General features: G+C 47.9%; 1 protein-coding gene across 1 annotated transcript in view; it reads right to left on the bottom strand.

Moving 5' to 3' along the window:
- Positions 1-4,856: 4,856 nt before the first annotated feature.
- Positions 4,857-20,617, bottom strand: part of LOC144756222 (uncharacterized) — a 126,851-nt gene continuing 111,090 nt past the window's right edge. The window contains exons 4-5 of the mRNA XM_078645837.1: positions 13,109-13,131; positions 4,857-10,133 (exon numbers count right to left, since the gene is read on the bottom strand). Coding sequence (XP_078501963.1) covers positions 9,353-10,133; positions 13,109-13,131 — 804 coding nt within the window. The 3' untranslated portion in view covers positions 4,857-9,352. The remainder of the gene's footprint in view (positions 10,134-13,108; positions 13,132-20,617) is intronic.

The following is a 20,617-nucleotide window of genomic DNA, read 5'->3' as shown; positions in this document are numbered from 1 at the left end:
GCTGAATCTGTGGGGTGCACACTGTCATCTCCATGATCTGCGAGTACCATGTCTGCCTCGCCCACTGTGGTGCGACCAGTATCAGTGTCATGTTGCTCGCTCTGCACTTGCTCAGCACTCTGTGCATCAGTGGTATCGGGAGAAAGGCGTAAGCAAATGTCCTTGACCAATCTATCCATAGGGCATTCCCCAGTGACCCTTCCTCGGGCTGCCTGGATGCGAAGTTTTGGCATTTTGCATTCTGGCGTGTGGCAAACAGGTCCACCGATGGTGTCCCCCATCTGTCGAACAGGCACCTTGTCTCCTGAGCATTGAGCTCCCACTCGTGGGATGCCGATGTCTGTCTGCTGAGCCAATCTGCTTGTATGTTGTCCTTCCCTGGTAGGTGTATGGCTAGCAGGTCTATCTTGAGAGGGCTGGCCCATCTCCATATCTCCTGCGCCAGCGTTGAAAGCGGGGCGGACTGTGTGCCCCCTGCTTGTTGATGTAGAACATCGCAGTGGTATTGTCTGTTTGTATCAACACCTTGTGTTTGTACAGTCTTGTTTGAAAGGCTTTCAGTGCAAGGAAGATTGTCTTCAATTCTAGGTAATTGATGTGCTTTGTCGCCTCTGTTGGTGTCCACAGTCCCCTCAGCTTGAGCTCCTCCATGTGAGCGCCCGATCCCTTCAGGGATGCGTCTGTGGTGATGGTCACTGTTGGCGTTGGGGGCGTTAGAGGCTTTCCCCTTGATATGTTCTCCATGGTCCACCATGTCATCTCCTTCTGCACTGCATGCGTTACAACCACTAGATCCTCCCAACTGCCTGTAGCTTGTGACCATTGCTCCTGTAGCCATTCTTGAATGGGTCTCATGTGGAGTCGTACATTCGGTACCAGGTGGATGCATGATGCCATCATGCCCATGATCTTGCTCGCAGTCCTCACTGTCCGAGCTTGTCCCTTCCGGTAGAGGCGAGTTTCCTTCACCAGCGCCCTCGCCCTCTTCTCGCTGGGGAACACCTTGCCCTGTAAGGTGTTGATCTGTGCTCCCAGGAAGATCTTCACTTGTTCCGGCTCCATTGATGATTTCTTCCAATGGATGGAGAACCCCAGGTTTATGAGCGTGTATGTGTGTGCTGCTTGCATTTCTGGTATGAGTTTGCTTTCACCAGCCAGTCGTCCAGGTAAGGGTATACGTGTATTCCTTGCCTTCGTAGGTGCGCTGCGACTGCTGCAAGGCACTTTGTGAACACTCTTGGTGCTGATTTTATTCCGAAGGCCAGTGTCGTGAACAGGTAGTGGCTTTCTCCGATGGTGAACCTGAGCATGTGTTTGTGCTTTCTGTTCATTGGGATGTGCAGGTAGACGTCTTTGAGGTCTATTGTGACCATGAAGTCCCCGATCTGCAATTGTGGGAGCACCTCTTGCAGGGAGGTCATTTTGAATTTTTGCGTTCTTATGAATTTGTTCAGGAACCGTAAGTCCAGAATGGGTCTCATTGTCTCGTCTACTTTTGGTACCAGGAAGTACGTTGAGTATATTCCTGTGTTTCTTTCCTTGAAGGGTACCCGTTCTAGGGCCTGCTTCCGCAGGAGTTCCTTTGCCTCCTCCTGAAGACACTGCAGCTACTTGCCTGCTAGTGGTTTTCTTTTTGGTTTTCTGCTTGTTGGTCTCCCCTCCAACTCTATGCAGTATCTGAATTGGATAATGTTGAGGATCCATTTGTCTGATGTGATTTCTCTCCATTCTTGGAGGTAAAATCTTAATCTTCCCCCCACTGGTGTCATGTGGTCGTAGGTGTGTATCTTGTCTTGACCCCTCAGTACGTGCTGCCCCCTGGGATCTTTTCTGTGGGCGGGCACACAGAGTTTTTTGAAGTCACTTAGAGGCGGGCTGCTGTCCCCCTCTTCTGTTCTGTCCACGTCCATTTCCTCTCCCGCGAAAGGACTGGCCTCTTTGTTGGTACTGCCAGGACTGCTTCTGCTGCCCCTGTTGGGCCTGCGAGTCTGCCTGGTGCGTTTGTTGGAAAGCCTGGTGTGATGTACCTGGCTGGTTCCCACCTCTCCCGCCGGGCCTCCGTGACGGGGTGCCCCTTTTGTTGCCTCTGAACTGCAATGCTCCCAAGGATCTTGCGGTTTCGTTATCTTTTTTCAGTTGACTGAGCTTTTCATCAACTGTTGTTCCGAAAAGCGTGTTGCCGTTGAACGGTGTGTTCAGGATGCTGTGTTGCACCTCCGGTTTGAAACCTGAGATCCTGAGCCAGGCGTGTCTCCTTTCCGTGACACCCATCATCATGAGCCTGCTGGCGGTGTCTGCCCCATCTAGGGCCGTCTTAAGGCAAGAATTTGCCGCGTTCTTCCCTTCTTCAACCAGTTTCTCGGCCTTCTGCCTGGCATCCTGGGGCAGGTCTTTCACCAACTGCCCCAGCTCCTCCATGATCTGGTACATGTGCCTGTTTATCAGGGCGTTGGAATTAGCCATGCGCCAGTGGGTCACGGCATTCCGTTCGATCCTTTTGCCCACCAGATCCATCCTCTTGCTCTCCTTATCCGGTGGTGGTGCCGAGGTAGTGGGTACGTTAGCCCTCTTCCTTGCTGTGGCCGTGATAATGGAGTCTGCCGAGACCGTGCCCTGAATGTAGGCTGGGTCCTTTGAGGAATGTTTGTACTTTTTCCCTGTTCTGGGAGTTACTGCCTTGCATGTTGCGGGTTCCCTGAATGCTTCCTTCCCCTGAGCCAAGACGCTGTCGAGCATTGGAAGGTACTGGCTCCTTGTTTGTGTTGGGAGCAATGTCTCTAGAAGGAAGTCTGCTTCTCTTCGTCGAGCTTGAATGCTGCTGTGGCTGACTTTATCACCGAGTTGTAGGCCCCGATGTCGTCCGGCGGCGAGGGCCTCGAGGGGTATGTGTCGACCGACTCCTCCGGGCTGTCGGTGTCGACATCTATGTAATCTACCTCCTGTAGGTCAGAGGGTGCCGACTCTGCGTCCGTCCTGCTGTCCTCTTCCTCCCCATAGTTGTAACTATCGTAGGGATTCTCGTACTCTTCTTGGTCGTCGACCACCTCGACGTCCTGGTCTTGTTCCTCGACGACCTCGGCGATCTCGTCTTCCTCCTCGACCACCTCCACCGCCTGTGGCCTGGTCTTGTGAGGGATCGTGAAGGCTTTCATCTTAGCGTCGAAATCCTTCTTCCGCTGCATGATGTTCTCCATTTCGGCCTCGAGGCGCCTTCTCTTCTTCTCCATCTCAGCCGCGTGTTCCGCGTCGGATGGATCAGCCGTTCTTTTCGGCAGTTGGCTCGGTGCCGTGCCTTTCGGTGTCGAAGTTTTCGACGTCGACCCGAATTTTGGGTCTCTGGTCGTCGTCGTTAGTTTAGGGTCTTTCTCCCTCGGCGTCGATCGATCCTTTTCGGGGACGATTTTCGACGTTTTCTGCTGATCAGCAGCTCTCGGCGCCAGGGACTCCTTCTCGGAGGATCCGCTGGGCCTGTGAGTAGTCGCGGACGCCGCCTTTCTTGGCGTCGGCGCTTTCGGGGTCTTGCCCTCGATTTTTTGAGACTCAGAGTCTCCCGGGTTCTTGGGTGCCGAAGAGTCTCCTACCTTATCAGAAGTCTTCGTGTAATCGGTCTCTACGACCGTGTAGCTGTCGTCTTCAGCGGCAGTGTTGTCTTCTTCCTCGGAGGACATCCCCAGCTCGTAGAGGGATGGAGTCGGGGCCTTCCCCTGCAGGGTGGCGTGCGCTACCCTCCGTCTCTCTCTCACACGAAGGGTCTTCGGGGTGAAGGCTGAGCAGGCGTTGCAGTCCTCGCTTTCGTGATTCACCGGTAGGCAAAGGTTGCATACCGGGTGCTGGTCCTTCTGCGCGTACTGGTGGTGGCAGTTAAGGCAGAACTTGAACGGCGTGTTGTCCATCATCGAGCGTCCAGGGCCTCCCTGGTCGCGTGTTCGTCGACGGTGGTCGAGGATCTCGATGAAAAAACGCCTTCTCCTTGCTGATAGTTCGTCGATGAAGTTCTCTCGGGCCTTCAGATGACTTCTCCTTGTGTTTTCTGTCCTTTTCTTTCTTCTTTCTCCAAAAATGTCTGGAGCCCAAACGGGAACGATCCAGACCCAAACGCGGAAAAAAAGAATCTTAAGATGGCGCCCAAGAGTGGGAGCTTCCGCAGGAAGCATGCCGACGTCACCGGAAATGCACCCAAAGGGGTGTGAAGCCGACGCCCACCTGGGCTACAAAAAAAAAAAAAAAAAAAAAAAAAGACTACGAATCCGGACCCAACCACAAGACCGCGGAATAATGCATAGCATAGTGAATCCAGAAAGATTCACGCTGCAAAATGCCCGGTTACTCACCGGTAATAACCATTACTCCGAGTCCTGGTCTCCCCGTCCCATTCCTGAGCCCTTCCCTCCCTCCCTGGTTTGGGGTGTCTGTGGGTGATTGTATGTGTTTCGTTCTGTTGTCTTTGGTATTTCAGGATGATTCTTCCGGCACTTCCCCCTTTGTAGTCATATGATGGTGACGTCATCCTAGGGGGAAGTGCCAACAGCTCAGCTAGGTAGGGGTTCTGAAGAGCAGACTAGCTGCTCACTTCATCAGGAATGGGACGGGGAGACAGGACGAGGAGGTAATGCACTGCAACTCAGCTGAGGCCATACAATATAATATCCTATAATTTAAAAGGTGAAGGAGAATCAGCATAACAGATCTAAAAAATGCCTTCACTTAACTAATATGAGCAGTGCTCTAACATGCGGAAGTTGAGATTTAAAACCAATATTTGTCACATTGATTGAAGCGTGGACTAAAATACATCAACAAGATCAGCAAACATTCTAGCAAATTTGGCGCAAGGAAAGAATAAATGAAGCAGCAGGTCATTGTTTGGTAGGTTTAATACAGTTTAGACTAAAACGGTTTGTGGGTGTAGTTAGTAAAGACACTCAATAAAAATATACAAGTAGAGTAGACTGTAAACCTCTTGCTACTTTAACAATTGCCTAATAACATTTTTAATAAACTGATACATTGTAATTGATATTTACATCTCTGCTAGGAACAATGCCAAGTGGGAGTTACAAGGTGGGAGGGTTAAGTAAAAAAAGTATGCACCGCAGCAAGTAAGGTGAGAGAATAGGCTTGCTACAGTGAGGTGTGATGGTACTACATGAATCCTCTCCGCATATGAGCAAATGCCAGAGTAAATGCTCTTTCTAGAAGTAGCTGAATATGAGCGCACAGCAACAGACTGCCTGCCTTAGATGTGACGTGGAGTGTTTAGGGGTACCTAAACATTATCATTTGGCTCCACGAAAAAGCAACACAGGTGCATGCGCAATGATTTTCCTTTCACAAACTTCTTTAAATGGATTGACTGGATGCACCAATCAGAATGGAATGTAAAAGAAAAGGCCTCCGGAGAACGACTGATGTAGTCATTCTGCCACCAGGCGTATGCTGCAGAGATGGAGTACCATGAGAGACACCAGAGACCACACAAACAGAGGGCAGCTCTAACGAAGGGGCACCTGTGCTACACCGCCCCGGCAGCATCCTTTCTACACATCTAATGTTCTGCTGTCACCGGACTGTAAAACAGAGTCCTGGTGATGCAAAGCCAGGTGATTTACAGAGAATAACCAGATCTATGTAATTATATTATAGACAAATTGAATAACCATTTGATTACAAACTACAGAACATCAAGATGGAAACCAGTAATGAGAGCGGAATTAACAATTCTGTGGAATGCATTATCTGTAACAATAAAATGTTAGATTGCAATTGGTTTGTGAAGCCAAAGAAAAAGGAGTAGACAGATTGAGGAAGAATCTAAGCTGTATTCGACTGAAAGGAAAATTCCCGATTGGTGGACAATCACTTTACTGTTTAAATGAGAAAAGTATCCAGAACAAGAGTTCGTAATAATAAGGGAGCCAGCAAGTGAATCCTTCAAACAACTTCTCCTTCAAACAACTTTCACCCTAAATTATTAGCATAAATCTTAAATGCTTTGAACCAACAGGGGATAGATAGGTGAATGATATGGCACAAAGTGTCAAAAACAAACACACAGAGCAGTAACCAGGTAAATGTATGCCTCAAGCTGTAATAAAACTTTTTTTTAAAGATATGTTGAAGAACAGACTCGCGCATACTCTGCCTCCTATTGATCTGCCAGAACCAACTAACATCTCAACAATGACAACTATGCATCCTACCCCTTCTTATAACCATGCCAAAAAGCCAAAGTGCCTATGGCAGGAATTCGAACAGAGAAATAATACAAAGATATAGCATAAGAGGCCACAAAAGGAAGCCTGAGACTCACTTTAGCATCATGTCCCAGAAAACAAACCAAAAAATAGAGGTGGCTTCACTATGGGACAACTACTTCCAGCTGGCCAGCAAGACAAGAGATGGTAGAAAATCTAGCACTGAACCTTTGAGATCAATCTTGAGGAACACAGGTAGGCTCGTAGCCTACCAGCTGGTCAACTTTAAGACAACCCCAGGGAAGATATGAAACTCTGTCCAAGAAGTAAACATTCCTGGAATGAGAAAATCCGGAACTTTGCCAAGCAACTGGGTAGGATCCCGGGACAAGTCGTTCTTAACCTCTTCTAAAATGTGGCGGATGCAGTGCACCAAGTAGTTGATATGATAAAGCCCCACTGTCTTGGTTATAGAGCTGTTCCCATAAACTCAGACCATAAAATGTCATTCTGTTGCCTTGTAACCTGGTCTTTTCACCTTAAGTAGTTGTAAGCTGTCCAAGCTTTCTTTGAGAGACTAGGGTGAGAATAAATCGAGTCTAATTGGTAAAGCTCTTAAAAGTATATGGAATGCCATAAGGGCTGTGGTCTGTGAACCTTACCCATCATCCTCTTAGAAGAAATATGGAAGATGTGTTCCTTGCTCTTGATTAGGGAGGCAGAGGAAGGAAGAAACGGTTAGAACTTAGAGGAAGACTTGGCTAACACTCAATAAGACCAGTGCTGTTATGTGAGAGTCTGCGGTCTGATCTCTTCGGCCCTGGATGATACCTTGTCATCCTGGGCCACCTTTAGCAGCACCCTAGCTTTACAAAAGAGGTCCAAGAGTAGCAGATATCCTCGTATGTGGAGGTATTATTGCAGAGTTGGCCAAGAAGGTTTACAAGAATGGAAACTAAAGTGTAGTCAGAACCAGAGAATTGTAGGATACATTTGTGGAGGAAGTTTATCCACAGTAGTATGTACCCAGTACAAGCCATCAGGCAGCTACAAAGGAGAAATCACAGAAAGCTGACTCAGTCATGATGGCCCACCCCTACTGAGGGGACCAACCCCCAGCCCCCCCCCCACCCACTGCCCGGACCCCAATTAAAAGCCACCCAAACAGGACCCAAAGAATTATCTTTCTTGAGATAGTGTGAAAAGAACTAAATAGGGGGAGGCATCTCTTCATGAAAAACTCAAAACTTCACTATTTTTGTGAAAAATCTTGGTCCTCATCATGAACAAGGTGTAAAAGTCAGAGGTCTTAGGTCACCTTTTCATGAGTATCATCAGTTTGCAAAACCATTTCACTCATACAGGTGCTTTTAAGATGATCTGAGTGGCCAGTATTTTTGCCATTCAAGGTACACTTCACCTGCTCTTCTGATGTATATGAAGGACCAGCCTGATGGAAGCAACGTAAACCTCAGAACTCTCTGTGGTACACCCCAAAGTAACATATGTGGTTGCTAAATGCTACTCAGTCAAGTAAATTACTTAGAGACCATGCACGCCTCAAGGGGGTCTGGAGCTCTAGAGCAACCATCTCATCCTCCAAACACACCAAGTCACAACTGGAAAGATATGGAACTTAACCGCATGCGCGCTAGCGGGTTTTCCCGCTGCGCGCTGGATTTAAAAAAAAAAACGCGTTACGTGACAAAGCCAGCTCGTCATGCGCGTAGTGCAGGTAACGCCCATGACGAGCTGGCTTTGTCATCCGCACTGAAGGGGTTAATGTCGGACAGTGTCAGCCCCACAGGGAATGACAATGCTGGCCATTTATCACATGCATTGCAATCAACGTACAGAGATATTACTTGCACTTCAATCAATAGACAGAGCTAGGATGGTAAGAAAACCACAAGTGAAATGCTAACAGGCAGTAACGAAAGACCTTTAGTGCAATATTGCCTATGGTGCGCATTAATGTAACCCCCTTGGCTTTAGCAGGCAATCACTAAGGAAGCCTCGGATAAGCAATTCAGTGAAAAATGAGTGATGTCCCATCAGTAAGGTTTTTTCACTACAGCCACTGCAGGCACCACATCATGCTAGTTGCCCAGAGCACATCAGTGAGGCATATCACACAGTCTCTAAAGAAATATAGGTCTACTACATGCATGTCTGAAGGGATTCAGACTGGTGACAACCCAGTGAGCCAGCTTCGGCAAGTGCCCGGTGCTGGGTGGCAATGGCTGTACAGAAACCCACAGAAAAATTCACATGGTTCATCAGCATGAATCCCACTGGAAGACCAGAAGCACATGAGGGCCTGCTGAACGGCCAGTGATATGGTCAAAGACAGGAACCCATGTGAGCTGCAACTAAGGTCAACATGTGGCTGTATCTTGGGAAAAGAATTATTACATGAACTAGAGAAAAGACGCTGCAAAAGTGGTTCAAGAACATCAAAAATCACTGGTTAAGGATTAAATATAGGGGTTAAAGATTAAATACAGGGACAAAAGAGGACATCCGAACTGCAAAAAAGCTTGAACTGTAAAGGAGAAACCCTCAAATGCAGCAGGAAGGCAGCCTACAAAGCTATGCACAAAAAATTGTCAATTGTAATAAAGTTCCATGGAAGGAGGCCGAACAGAAACTCTTGGCTGTATTAAAAACACACCTTCATATGGCACCACCAGAAACCAAGGGATACAGAGGCAGCTGTAATGTGTGAAGCTTCACCAATCTGCTTTATGCTGCGTTACGGACATCCTACAAATTAGGAGGAAGGGCAAACTATATATCAATAGCACCACCTACTATTTAGGCATTTCTAAGCTTCACAGTGGGTGAATGTTGGCATTCTGCTCTATTTAGACACCTTTACACCTTGGACAGCAAGTGGTGTACAGACAATGCATATTTATGAGACAATTGATTATTTTGTGGGTCTGTCAAATCTGGAAACTTAGAGTTTGCGCCACATCTTTTGTACAGAGCATGAATCAATATCAGGTTATTGTTTTCACACAATGGATCTATTATCTTGAATTACAACCCCTTCTCATACTTTAAATACGCTCTCTATCATCACCTCCCAACCTTGTCTGCCCACAGGACCGCCATTATTACCACCAGGCACTTTATCATTATTGACATGGTCATCACCAGCCATCATCACTGCTATTATCGCTATCAGCAGTGCCATCTTCATTGCTATAGAAACTGTAATGATCACTGCCATAATCATAGATCGTGCCATTATCATATTCATTGTCCGGATCATAGACAGTGTCAAAGTTATCGATACCAAAGTCCTCGTTTTCGCCATAGACACTGCCATTGCTATAGACACTGCCATTATCATTGCCGTAGACACTGCCATTATCATTGCCATAGAAGCTGCCATTGCTATAGACACTGCCATTAGCAATGCCGGAAGGACTACCATTATCATTGTCATAAGGACTGCCATTTTCATTACCATACTGGCTGCCTTCATCGTTGCCAAACAAACTGCCATAATCATTGCCATATTCACTACCATCACTATTGCCATAGACACTGTCAACATTGCCATGGTCACTGCCATCATTGCCATGATCACTGCCATCATTGCCATGGTCACTGCCATCATTGCCATGGTCACTCCCATCATTGCCATGGTCACTGCCATCAATGCCATGGTCACTGCCATCAATGCCATGGTCACCGTCTTCATTGCCATGGTCACTGTCTTCATGAGAAGCACTGTCAACAGGGGACAAACTCTGTCTACTAGACTGCCCGTGAGAGAGACTGCCATCGCGAGAAACGCTGCCATCAAGCGACACGCTCCCATCATGAGAGATGCTGCCATCTTCATTATCATCGTCATCATCATTGTCCTCTTCCTTCTCTTCACGATTACTGGACTGTGGGTGATTCGGTGTCATAGTCCCAGACCTTGGAAGAGAAGTGTTATATTGTGAGATCTTCGGCAAGACAAATGATAATGCAGTAGCATTAATGACCAAGTATAGCAAATTTACAAGACAGCTAAAATATAAAATAAGTTCATTATTTTAACATAGACTAAATGTATCTAACAGATGAAACCACAAACAATGTTTCCAAATACACTGAAGGGTACAGCCTATTAAAAAACTGATTAAAAAAAAAGAAAACCAAATATGATCACTCGCCACGAATTAAAAAAATACATATTGAAAACTGGTGTAGGTAGAAGTAATCTCAATGGTTTTCTACTACCCAAAGTTGTATAGTGCCAAGCATACACAAGCATACAAAGAGGAGAACAAAATGATGATGAAAATACCCAAGGCAAAACTATTTATATACACACCTAAAAATATATGGCAATCTTCACTTAGGGAACTGAATAGTCCTCTGATTTAGGACTAAATGGGAAAATTGGGTCCTTCCCCACTGTTAAGGGCAAATTGGCCACTAGAGTAATTGTGATTAGTCTACCTCCTAATCGTACTTGATATGGCCAGATGGGCAGTAGGCTGGACGTACCTGTAAACTCCATTTCGAGATTGTATATCTCAATAGAGGAAAGATACATTGTACATCACCTAAAAGAACATTATTTAGAAGAAAACGGCGTGAATGGATTGTATGAATTTAGAATAATATGATGAATCCGTCGGGCCCCTAAAACAGTTATAAACTGTACAGAGATTTGTTAATTTAGGATGTGAATGTTGAGTAGTGGTATATAGTAGATTAGGACTAAAACTGCTATTTTTAGTGTATATGTATTTTTGTTCTAGATGCGTTATCATATATGTTGCATTCTTGTTGACAATATATTGTGCTGTGTTGTTTTACATCAATTCTTTGTGTTTTTTAAACAGGCATATATGATATTGTGCCATTGTTAGGAGAGACAATATTATTACAGGTCTTGAAGAAGGTGGTCTGAACAACTATAATAACCCACCAAAATGTGTCGACCCAACCCCACTTTGTTAAATTTGAGGAACAATTGAGCCTAGTCATTTTCAGATTGAATAGACTCCCCCGGAATTGATTCCATCAAATTAACTCCATTATGATGAATTTTAATATGCCACTTGTCTCTCATAAATTTTGATATTAGTTTTTGTGTCATATGTACATATGTGCAGATAATTCTCTTTTAATTGTCTTTATATGTGTCCAAGGTTGGGTTTTTTATTTATTATGTTTTTATAAAATTAATTTTTGATAACTTTCAGATAAGGTTTTTGTGCATTTATAGTTTACAACTGATTTACGGGTCCGGATTAAGTGTATTTTTGAAACTACGGCTGCATGTCTGATTATGAAGTGGTGGCATTTGACTTCCTGGTTAGTCGTTTCCCAAGAGAAATGTTTCCTTTTTAGACAGTTTGCTAATGGACCCAGAACCTTTCCTTTAGAGCGTGTATGGTATTTAATCAATAGGATGAACCAGTTTACAGTATCTTTGGAAGACATTTGCCATTGAACCCTCTTTTGTTAAAGAAATATTACTACCTAAGCCAGTTCCTGAACTCCCAGCACTTTCAAATCTCTGAGGACCCTTTCCATCGACTGGTTTGGAAAATGAGAAACATTAATCCATAGCACTAATGGTGCTTTCACAATTTACTAGTGTAGAAAAACCCAAACATGAAGTTTTACTAGACAGTGCCCTTAAATATACATTCGTAAGAGGACAGACGTGCAAGATAAAAAGTGTCCGAATTCTTCCTCTGCCAAAATGTGTGCCACAAGAGACAAAAGTATCTCAACATGCATGACCTAATGCTACATGACCGAAATAAAAGCAGGTCATTGTCAACTCTATGTTTTATAACAAGAACATTCGATCAAGTAATATTATAAAATATTTTTCTGAATGAAGGTAACCTAAGGATATACAGTGTGGGGCAAAGTTCTTATTAGCCGAGTCAGTGGCCTTCATTTGCAAGTCGTTGAACCCAAGTAAAGTTTGGGATCCCTGAAAAAGCATAAGATTTTAAATCCTTTATCATTTGTATTTTCGCTTAAATATTCCTTGGAACAGCAGTAGGCTCTGATACATAATCATCTCAATTAGTATGAAACACATAGTAAATGCGCCATCTAACAAAATGCTGGCATGTAATTGTCCTGGTCACACCGCAGCGTGGTAGGTGTACTAGCAAGAGGTCATGAAAAAAAACCAGCGAGTAGCAGGTTTTCACATCTGGCTGAATGTGAACAATAGAAAACATTATTAAGGTTCAAGGTTATTTATATTTATGTACTGTATACAAATAATGAAACCATCAGAAAATCTTTCCAATAGGAATTAATTAGTGCGTAACCAATTCATGCTATCCTACCAGGGAGTACATTTTGATACTTGGCAATATATGAGTGAGGGACTTTACTGTGAGGTGAATGAGGGACCTCGGGGGGGTAGGGTGAATTGAGGGTCCAGACTAGAAGGTGAATGATCAGTGACGCGCCTCCTGGGCTAATGGAGGAGGGGGTCTCAACTGGAAGTAAATTATGAATGGAATAATCTACAATTAGATCCCTCTCGATGGAAAGGGTGGCAGGAGCCTCCACTGTTAAAGTAAGTGAGAAAAAGAAGCCCCCCCTGGAAGAAAGGTGCACGGGAGCCTTAATGAGACGGAGGAGAAACTTAAAGGGATCCTTAGCCCTCAACCATGAAGTGAATGAATCATAAGAGACCTACCAAGCAGAATGCATCAGTGGCAAAAGGTGGTCCAAAGTAACAAAAAGTAGTCCATTAGAAAGTAGATTCATATAACCGATAATCAGAGGATATTAAGATCACCCAAGGGGTAAGAAGGGAAAGACTGGGTAGCAATCCGTGGAAAATGTGTCCTTTAGCATAAACTGTGCGCCGAGCTGTAAGGCAATGTAATGTCTTTCAAATGGCAACAGGGGGATCTTACCTGGTTACAGTGCTCCGCGTGCCCTATAAAGAAAAAGAAAAAACAGGAAGTCTGAATTCAACTCAGCAAATGAGGTGCAATTGATAGAACAATTATAAACAAACTATTACTTTGTCAATACAGTATAAAATACTGTGGCAACCATTACAAGTATATTAATTTCAAACAGATTTAATAAATAAAGCACAATTGTATTACAAGTCTTTGCAGAGGGGTACAGTATTTTGCACGGATGTGTTTCGACTGTCCCTTTATTCCCTACTTCTGTCCCTCCCAGCAGAACCCCCCTTGCCACCTCATTCACTCATCTCACTCAGGCTTGATGTACTGGTGAAGAGGTTCTGATGTCATGCCCTGGGACCCGAGTGGCAGACGCCTGTACGGTGCTTGTATGGGGCTCTGACAAACCAGAGGAGGTTGGGAAATGGGACACTTTCAAAAGCCAAAGTGCCCCATCAAAATCGCTCATTGCTTCACCACAAGGCGCTGTCACACAGGTTCCTTAGGGGGTGCATGGTGCAAAGTATAGATACTGATTTCTTTTAGAAGCATTGAGTTTCACGACTTATGCACAAGGTGGACTACTTTCTTCAGTTTTTATTGGAACTATATAACTTATGTATTAACACTGCAAAAATATAGAGGATTGTTTTTATTTAGTTACTAGTAGGCAGCATTAGCACCTCTAGAGTCAGAGCCCTCTTGGACAAGGTTATGGGAACACCAGATAGATACACGTCCCTCTCTTGGGTAACAAAATACCATTTCACCTTCCTCAATGTGGGAGATGGAAGGGGGTCAAAGTGCGCCCTCTTCCCCATGGGAAACGTGCGGGTGAGCCACCGCCATCACTTTAAGTCCTAGGCCTGGGAAAGTACAGTAAAAGCACTTTTACGTTAAGGATTTCGATGTCACTATTGATTGCCTTTGCCAATGATGTCACATCTTGGGCCAGTCTGAAATACGGACCAGGGCCTGGGTTTGGGCCTATACAAGATAAAACCTTACGGTCGGGTTACATTTCTGACCGTAAGCTTTAGTTTTGTATGGGCCCAAATTTCAATTGCTTCCGGCTACAAACCCCAAAATAAAGGATATACAACAGATAAAACAGTAATTTAACCTTAATTCCCACACTGTGAAATATGGCAAGCTTATGGCGATTAAACAGTGAGCATGTCGCTCACTTTAAAACATTTAAAAGGATTCGGCTATAAAGTTGGCGGAGTGAGAAATTAAATGACTAGCTGCATTTTTGTTCTCTTTACATACTGCTATTTACTAAAAACATTTCCTATTGAAGAGATGATTCCTATTTTTCTGTGTATGTTGAGTATTTATCTTCCTACATAATTAATGACCTATCTTGTAACATTGATGATTATAGTCTCACCACCGTGTACTAGTGGTTTGCTGTTTATCAGTTTCAAAGTGGCATTTGAAATGTTAATCCTTTTACTAGCACCATAAACAGGATGTGTCACCATATGACAAAGCTGCAAGACTAGGCCACGTTCATCAACGGAGTCATTTATGATGCTCTCTGCTGAGCAAGACTCAAGCGGGGGGATGGAATCATGCTCGAGTAACTTAACAGACTTCTAAGAGTTCTGTGATTTTTGCACTGTATTAGAGTACCATAATAAGAGCAGAGAAGCGTAAGTGAGGGGAGTTTTAGATTGTTTTTTTGATTAGTTATTGAGAAAAATGAACTAACGTGAGTCTGCCATTATAGAACTGCTTAGCCTCTTAGGCAGTCGCCATATCATATGGGGTCACAAAAGAGAATGAGCTTGGGTTAGTCCTGGCTTACAAAACCTGGTATTCCATTTAAGAATGAATCTTCGCTGGGGGGCGTGGCCAGGCACCGATTCCGATGGCTGCCTAGAGCTAGAGCTCCGTCAGGACCGCTGCTGTCCCTTACAATCTGTCGGCAAATCCAGGCTAGGGCACTTTCCCATCTGCGCACCGGCTCCCTGTGCTTGGAGCGGAGCCCGAGGACCCAGCGGGGGCGGATCGCGCTATCGCCTGTGCTGCGGTGGGCCCGGAGACGCGGCCTGGATCCCTGAAGCCGGGAGTGGCGAAATAGAGGCCTCGGTTTGCGGCCTACCATCGAATGCTGGGCCGGAGTGAGGCCGGCTCTCCTGTGGGCGGTCTGCTGACTTGGTGCCGGACCGCGCCACTGCCGGTGGGCCGGTGAAGATCGATCCGGAGGGGGGGGGGGGCGCGCGGGCCCCCGGGGGCGCCGCCTAGAATCCAGCTGGCGCTTGGTGATAACTACTGGTGGGAGCCGGGCCTAAGAGGAGGGAGACGGTGAACAGAGACATTCGGCCACTCATGACCACGCAGACACCCCTGACACAGAGGGGGGGGGGCCAGAGAGCGGTATTTGGCGGTCCCGGCCAGTGGTGGTGGCGCAGTGACCGGAGTGGCGGAGCTGGGTGTCGTCGGCCTGGTCCCGCTGGAGCGCCCCGGAGGGGCGGGTCCCTGAGACGTGGGCCCCAGGCCCGGAGGCGGTGGCACCACAGAAGGCGCAAAAGCCCGGGAAGGTCATGGCGTTGGTGGCGGCGACACTGGCGCGGCGGAGCGGGCTGGTACCCCTGAGGACCAGCTCTCGGGAGAAGAAACGCTCTGGTCTTCTTGCCGCCTTTGGCGAGCCGGGCCGTGGGTGACAGGGTGGAGACGCCCCTTGCTGCTGTTGGTGGGCTGAGGCCTAGTGGTGTGGCACACATATAGACTTGCTGTGGCTGAGTGGGACGCCACACGGAGTGGATATTCAGATCAGGCGCAGGGGTGATGATCGAGCAGGAAACCACAGCCTACATCCCGCAAGCCGGCGGCCCAGAGGTTTGGCGGTGGGAGCGCCGCTGTTCGCCACGCGGCCCAAGGGGGGAGCATCCACCCAGACTAACAAACTTGATAAATATGCGGTGCCTCTGGGTCAGGTACAGTCAGGAGCGATAGCGGGAGACGCGACGGACCAAGCGGAGCCATCCCGGACTTCAATAATGGCCGCGATCCAGACGCTAGGCACTAACCTCGAGACAAAAATGGATAAGATCTCCATTGAGGTGAACCTACTACACACGGACCTGGCCAAGACCACGGAGAGGTCCAAAACTAACGCGACGGACATCAAAGCATTACAGACCTCGAAATCGAAATCTGGCAGAAATCCTGTACCTCGTTATATAAGTGCGTTAAACCTGCATGGCTTAGGCGTAACCATTTCTTTACGATACATCGAGCCTATTTTACCCCTTTAAAACTGTCTAAATTCATCTCAGGGAAGAAATGTAATAAATGCAATTATAGTGCGGCTTCGGACATCCATATGTTTAAAGAATGTCCTAGTATATTACAGTTCTGGAATGAAGTGAAAGTGACTTTGGATTCCATTCTTAACATCTCGGTTCCTATCACACTACCCCTGATTATATTCGGATGGGACAACAGTATAAAGGGTCATGCAAGGACATTTTTGTTTTATGCAATATTGCTTGCACGAAGAGAGATAAGCAAGGTTTGGATAGAAAACTCGGCACCACCTCATGCAAATTGGCTGTCATCCCTGTACGTAACTTCTAAAGCATATATGTTGAGATCATGCGGCTCACGAAACCTAGCTTTCTGGAACTTTTTGGTTCAGTGGAGACAGTAACCGGGGTTCTCCCCCCCTCACCCCCCCCGGTCCTATGATTATGCCATAAAACTCCAAGAACTAGGCCCCTCCTCTCAGTTCAATGGCTGGTTCAACAGGTTTCAATACCAAGTTTGGAGTCATCCCCTTTTCCTCTTCGGGCCATCTCCAGCCGATTCTCACTAATAGTGTTCTCAGGTGCAGTGACAACTTTGCACTCTGATCCAATACGCGCATGGCAGTTGGAGGCTAATTAAGAGGAGGGCCAGGCAAATGAGGATTAAAAAAAAAAAAAAAAAAAAAAAAAAAACGCATTACAGACCTCGGAAAAACGGCTCGAGGGTCGGATCAACGAGCTCGTCCACCAGCACCGCAAAATGGCCCTACGGCTTGAAGACCAGGAAGGGAGGGCCCGAAGGAGTAATATCCGCGTGGTAGGTGTGCCGGAGGGAACGGAGGGGCAAAGCATAGAGCTGTTTCTGGAGGACCTGATCCTCCACCACTTGAAGCCAAAAAGACTCTCCAAGATCTTTACAATTGAAAGGGCACACCGCGCTCCGGTCCCTAAACCCAAGCCAGGGGCTCCGCCTAGAACGAATCGCCAAAATATTGAACTATAGGGATGGCGATGCCATCCTCCAGGTGGCGAGACAACAGGGCGACCTGCAATATGAGGGGGCCACCATCCGATTCTTCCCCGACTTCACGCTGCAGGACCAGCAAGAACGACGCTCCTTCTTGGGAGTAAAGGCGGCGCTCCGGGACCGGGGCATCAAGTACATGATGATCTTCCCTGCGAAGCTAAAGATCATTGTGGGAGGCACGTTCTCCCAAACAGAGTTTTCTCGGGGGGGGGGGGGAGAGGGGGGGAAGAGGTTCCCTCACTCCGGGTTGGGGCTGGGCAAAAGGCGCTCTGCTAATGAAGGCAGTGGGTAGTTTGAAACCTACAGAGCAGGGTGGGGGGGTCCTGTTTCAAAGGGGGGGAGGGGGGGGGGGGAGTATGAGTCCGATGGGGCTGGGAAGGAAGAGGAGTTGTGGGATTGTTTGAGACCGGGGGGGGGGAGGGCAGGCCTTAAATAGGTATGGGTACACTTTGTCAGTCCACTTGGGCTTCACCACGGGGTCCCGGGGACCTTCTCCGACGCACATTCCCTTTCCTTCTAGATCACACCGCCACGGACCCACAGGGCCGATTTGCCACAGTCTCAGATAAATGGGAAGGTCGCAGGCTTACTCTGGTTTCCACCTATGTCCCGCCGGGTCTTCAGTCACAGGCGTACATGGACCTCGGTAGACTCCCCCTATCCCTCCCGGAAGGTCAATTTTTCGTAGGTGGGGACTTTCACTTGGTAGTTTCTGGGATGCTCGATAGGCATCCGCCCAGGGAGACACCCCGGGGACAGAGGTGGTTGGGAGACTTCCTGGAGACCTCCGGCCTCACAGATGCTTGACGCCTGGCGCACCCTACCGACACACAGTACACTTTCTTTTCGGGGCCTCACCACTCTTTCTCCCGCGTTGATCACATTCTCACTCCCCTGCACCCAGACACGATCGTACACACGGCAGTGCACCTGGCACGACGCATTTCGGACCACTCACCTGTGCTGGTTCACATTACCGTTGGAAATCGGAGGGTGGGGTGCATCGCGCCTATCCAGGCTTGGCACCTCCGCAATGAGGACTTCCGTGAGGCACTGACCCTCTCCATCGCCCGGTATTTTGATAACAACGACGGACCTGTGGACTCAGCGATAAAATTATGGGAGGCCTTTAAGACGTCCTCAGAGGGGAGGCCCTGTCGGCGATCGCGGGGCGGCGGAGGGAGAGGCAAATAGGGTGGTGGCGGAGATTCAAACGGCAGTCACCGACCCACAAAACATAGTTACTGAATTTGCACTCCATTTCAGGGCAGTTTACAGCAGTGGGTCTGACCGCCCAGAGGAAGACTCGGTCGCACTGTTGGCAGATTTGCGAATGCCGGCCCTGTCGGAGGCAGAGCGAGACCTCCTTGAGGCGCCACTCACCACGGCAGAAGTGGAGCGAGCAATAGGAGAGCTCCGTTCCGGTATGGCACTTGGCCCGAATGGCCTTCCGATTGAGCTATACAAGCTCAAGCCGGACGGAGTCAGCCCTCATCTTAAGCGCATGTTCGAAGAGAGTAGGTCCAAAGGGGCGCTACCCCGTGACCAAAGAATAGCAACTATAGTAGCAATCTCTAAGGAGGGAAACCCAAGGGAGATGTGTGCCTCCTATCGGCCTATCTCCCTGCTAAACGCAGAACCTAAGATACTGGCAAAAGTTTTGGCCAATAGGCTCCAGCCGGTCCTCACCACTTTGGTCCATCCGGACCAATCAGGGTTCATGCCCCGCCGCAACACGGCACTTAATCTCCGCCGACTGAACGGGGTGCTGGGGAGATGCCATACGATCAGTGAAGACGCCGTGGTGGTGTCGCTCGATGCCACAATGGCTTTCGATACTCGCGAATGGCCTCCGTAAGCTGGGCCTGGCTTCATATCCTGGGTGCGCCTCCTCTATACAGATCCGCTTGCCCGGGTGGTAGTCAACAATAAGGTCTCAGAGGCATTCACCCTGGGTAGAGGGACACGCCAGGGGTGTCCGCTCTCGCCCCTTCTGTTTGCCCTTTCCCTTGAGCCGCTGGCCACCTGGATTAGACAGGACGTCTCCCTGAAGGGGCTCCGATGGGCTGACGGATGGGAGGACAGGATCTCCTTATACGCCGACAACATCCTTCTTTATCTCTCGCGGCCTCGGCGATCACTGATCGTAGCTCTGGATATCTTCACCAACTTTGGTAAGAACGCCGGGTATAGTATCAACTGGAGCAATTCTCTCCTCTATGTCCTCCACCGTCACATCCCTATACTTCCACGGGACTGTCCCATGAAAGTGGTAACCGAGGGCTTTACGTATTTGGGCATTTTTATGTCCAAAGATAGGCGGCCATGTACGACAGAAATTTACTCCCGCCACTTTAGAGACTCAAACGAGACTCCGCCACATGGCAGAAGCTCCCGGTCTCCCTTCTGGGCCGGGCAGCCCTTTTTAAAATGATGGCGCTGCTCCGGTTCCTTTACGCCCACCAAAATTACCCCGATTTAGTTCCCTCATCGTACTTCACGGCTGTCGAGGCAGCACAGAGGGACCTCCTGTGGTCTGGGGCACCTCGAGAATAGCCCTGCAGAAATTGACTCTGGGGTGGTTCGATGGAGGGATTGCCCTACCTGACATCCGCAGGTATTATTGGGCAGCACACCTTTCCGCTATCAATCAAGGTACTTATGGTGACGGCAACGACCCAGGGTATGGCATGGATAGGTGGCTACTACCGGGAGGGAACTATGAAGCAGCACTTTACTCACGGCCTGCCAGGTTCGCGCTCACGGGACCGACCCTCCACTCTGTGCAGATATGGCACATAGTCCAGCGGAAAATGGGCTGGCACAACGTGCTCACATTAGCCACCCCGCTCTGGGTGTCAGAAAGACTTGGCCTTCTGGGTCGTGCAAAGGGGTTCCATAACTGGGACCTCATTGGCATTTCTCGGGTCGGGGATCTCTGGGACTCCGGCGGGGTCCAGTCCTTTCCATCCCTACAAACTACATATGAGCTCACAGACACCGAGTACTTCAGATATCTCCAGGTCCGCCATTCACTGCAGAAGAATTTCCCTCAGGGTACGCTGCCCCCTCAGGCCTCCCCCCTGGAAGATAGGATTTTGGATGGCCCCATACAGGAACATGCAATCTCACTCCTGTACAAGAAGTTGATAAATAACCTCCCTGACCTGCTCTCAGGGCTCAAAGAAAGGTGGGAGGCTGATGGTTTAGAAATTGACGAGGAGG

Source organism: Lissotriton helveticus, chromosome 5_1, assembly GCF_964261635.1.
Source record: "Lissotriton helveticus chromosome 5_1, aLisHel1.1, whole genome shotgun sequence".
Taxonomy (NCBI): Eukaryota; Metazoa; Chordata; class Amphibia; order Caudata; family Salamandridae; genus Lissotriton; species Lissotriton helveticus.
This window is presented reverse-complemented; position numbering and strand designations above follow the sequence as displayed.